The 2,235-nt window shown below is 66.0% G+C and overlaps 1 protein-coding gene across 1 annotated transcript; it reads left to right on the forward strand.

The window, feature by feature from the left end:
• The first annotated feature begins 352 nt into the window (after positions 1–352).
• Positions 353–1,438, forward strand: OLIG2 (oligodendrocyte transcription factor 2). The gene is given in 2 exon segments (XM_045785704.2): positions 353–1,237; positions 1,239–1,438. Coding segments are annotated over 2 exon segments (972 nt in total). The 5' UTR covers positions 353–421; the 3' UTR covers positions 1,395–1,438.
• The last annotated feature ends 797 nt before the right edge of the window (positions 1,439–2,235 follow it).

Consider the following 2,235-nt stretch of genomic DNA (forward strand, 5'->3'; position numbering starts at 1 on the left):
AAAAACCCTCCCTTGCCATTCCAGCCCTGGGGATTCAGCCTCCCCGTTCCTAATTGAAGGCATAAAGCCTCTAGAATGCCACCCTCACCGAGGGGCGTCCGATGCTCCCTGGAATAAAACAACCTGTGGATGGGAGCGGAGGAAGCGGTGGGAGGGAAAGAAGCGGATTACTACGCGCGTACCTGCGTGCCCCTGGAAGGAAGGCCACACACAGCGAGGTGGACACGGAGCGACCGGCCACCCGCACCTGGGCCGCGCGCTGCGGTGCAGGCGGGAGCAGCTTCTCGCTCTCTTTCTGAGTGCCTCACGCTCGATTTCGATCTCTCTCTCTCCTGTTTCTTCGCAGGAGGCGTGCGTAAAGCTCCGAGGGCCGAGGGAGGGAGGGAGGACCCTGCAAAAGCTGCGACTATCCCTCGGGGCCATGGACTCGGACGCCAGCCTGGTGTCCAGTCGCCCGTCGTCGCCAGAGCCCGATGACCTTTTTCTGCCGGCCCGGAGCAAAGGCAGCGGCGGCAGCGGCTTCACGGGAGGCACAGTGTCCTCGTCCACGCCGAGCGACTGCCCGCCAGAGCTGAGCGCAGAGCTGCGCGGCGCCATGGGCGCGGCGGGCGCGCACCCCGGGGACAAGCTGGGCGGCAGCGGCTTCAAGTCCTCCTCGTCCAGCACTTCGTCGTCCACTTCGTCGGCGGCTGCGTCGTCCACCAAGAAGGACAAGAAGCAGATGACGGAGCCCGAGCTGCAGCAGCTACGCCTCAAGATCAACAGCCGCGAGCGCAAGCGCATGCACGACCTCAACATCGCCATGGACGGGCTGCGCGAGGTCATGCCTTACGCGCACGGCCCGTCGGTGCGCAAGCTCTCCAAGATCGCCACGCTGCTGCTGGCGCGCAACTACATCCTCATGCTCACCAACTCGCTGGAGGAGATGAAGCGACTGGTGAGCGAGATCTACGGCGGCCACCACGCGGGCTTCCACCCGTCAGCCTGCGGTGGTCTGGCGCACTCGGCGCCCCTGCCCGCTGCCACGGCGCACCCCGCGGCCGCCGCGCACGCCGCACACCACCCCGCGGTGCACCACCCCATCCTGCCTCCCGCCGCCGCCGCCGCCGCCGCCGCCGCGGCCGCCGCCGCGGTGTCCAGCGCCTCCCTGCCTGGTTCCGGGTTGTCGTCGGTGGGCTCCATCCGGCCCCCGCACGGCCTGCTCAAGTCCCCGTCGGCTGCGGCGGCGGCCCCGCTGGGGGGGCGGGGGCGGCGGCAGTGGGGGCAGCGGCGGCTTCCAGCACTGGGGCGGCATGCCCTGCCCCTGCAGCATGTGTCAGGTGCCACCGCCGCACCACCACGTGTCGGCCATGGGTGCAGGCAGCCTGCCCCGCCTCACCTCCGACGCCAAGTGAGCTGGCCGGCGCCGGCGCGATCTGGCGAGCGGAGGGACCCGGAGGCTGCGGGGAAGCACAGACCGGCCGGCACCGGGGGCCCGGGAGCTCAGCTCCGAGGAGCGCAGGACCTGGGGCTGGGGGTGGGGGTGGGGGCAATGGTAAGGACACCCGCACTGGGGAGCCGGAGCAATGGAGGGCGCTCACTGAACAGTGGGGAGTGAGAGGGGCGTTCGCTCTGGGACCCGGTTCAGCCCTCTCTGGCTTTAAACAGCGCTGCTCCGATAGACACCATTTTATAAGAAAGCACTGCTAGGTGCATCCCTCCCTCGACACCCCTCCCCCGCCCATTCCCAAGAAAGTGGATTCTTAAAACGGTGGTTTCCTCGCGAACAGGGCCTCACTCGGCCCGGGCAGCACTTCGTTAAATGGGGGCGAGGGGGACGGAGGCCAGCGTGGGCGACTGCCTCTCCTTCCTAGGTTCCCGGCGGGTGGAGACTCGGGGGAAGCTGCGCTCCGCCAGCGGCCGTCGGGCCTCGGCCTCCAGGGTCGTCCCTGGCCCAGGGCCAGGGGCTACGAGTTAGTTGGAAGCTGGCATTCGGTACCAGAAAGAAGCACTTACGGTCGTGTCCAATCTGGGTAAAGCCACAACGGTCCGAGAACTGTTGCCGTTCCTCCCTGTCGCTCCTATTGGTTTGGGGGTTTGTGGTTTTCTAATAAATCTGTCTACGTTCCTTTTTCAGCAGTGCGAGCAAGCTTTATAGAAGGTCAGAATAGAACCACTTGTGGGTTGGAATAATCTAAAACTGTCGACTTTGGGGGCGGGTGTTTTTTTAGTTATTTTAAAACAGACTCTCCCTCC

Source organism: Ursus americanus, chromosome 4 (genome assembly GCF_024610735.1).
Source record: "Ursus americanus isolate L20-20 chromosome 4, mUrsAme1.1.p, whole genome shotgun sequence".
NCBI lineage: Eukaryota > Metazoa > Chordata > Mammalia > Carnivora > Ursidae > Ursus > Ursus americanus.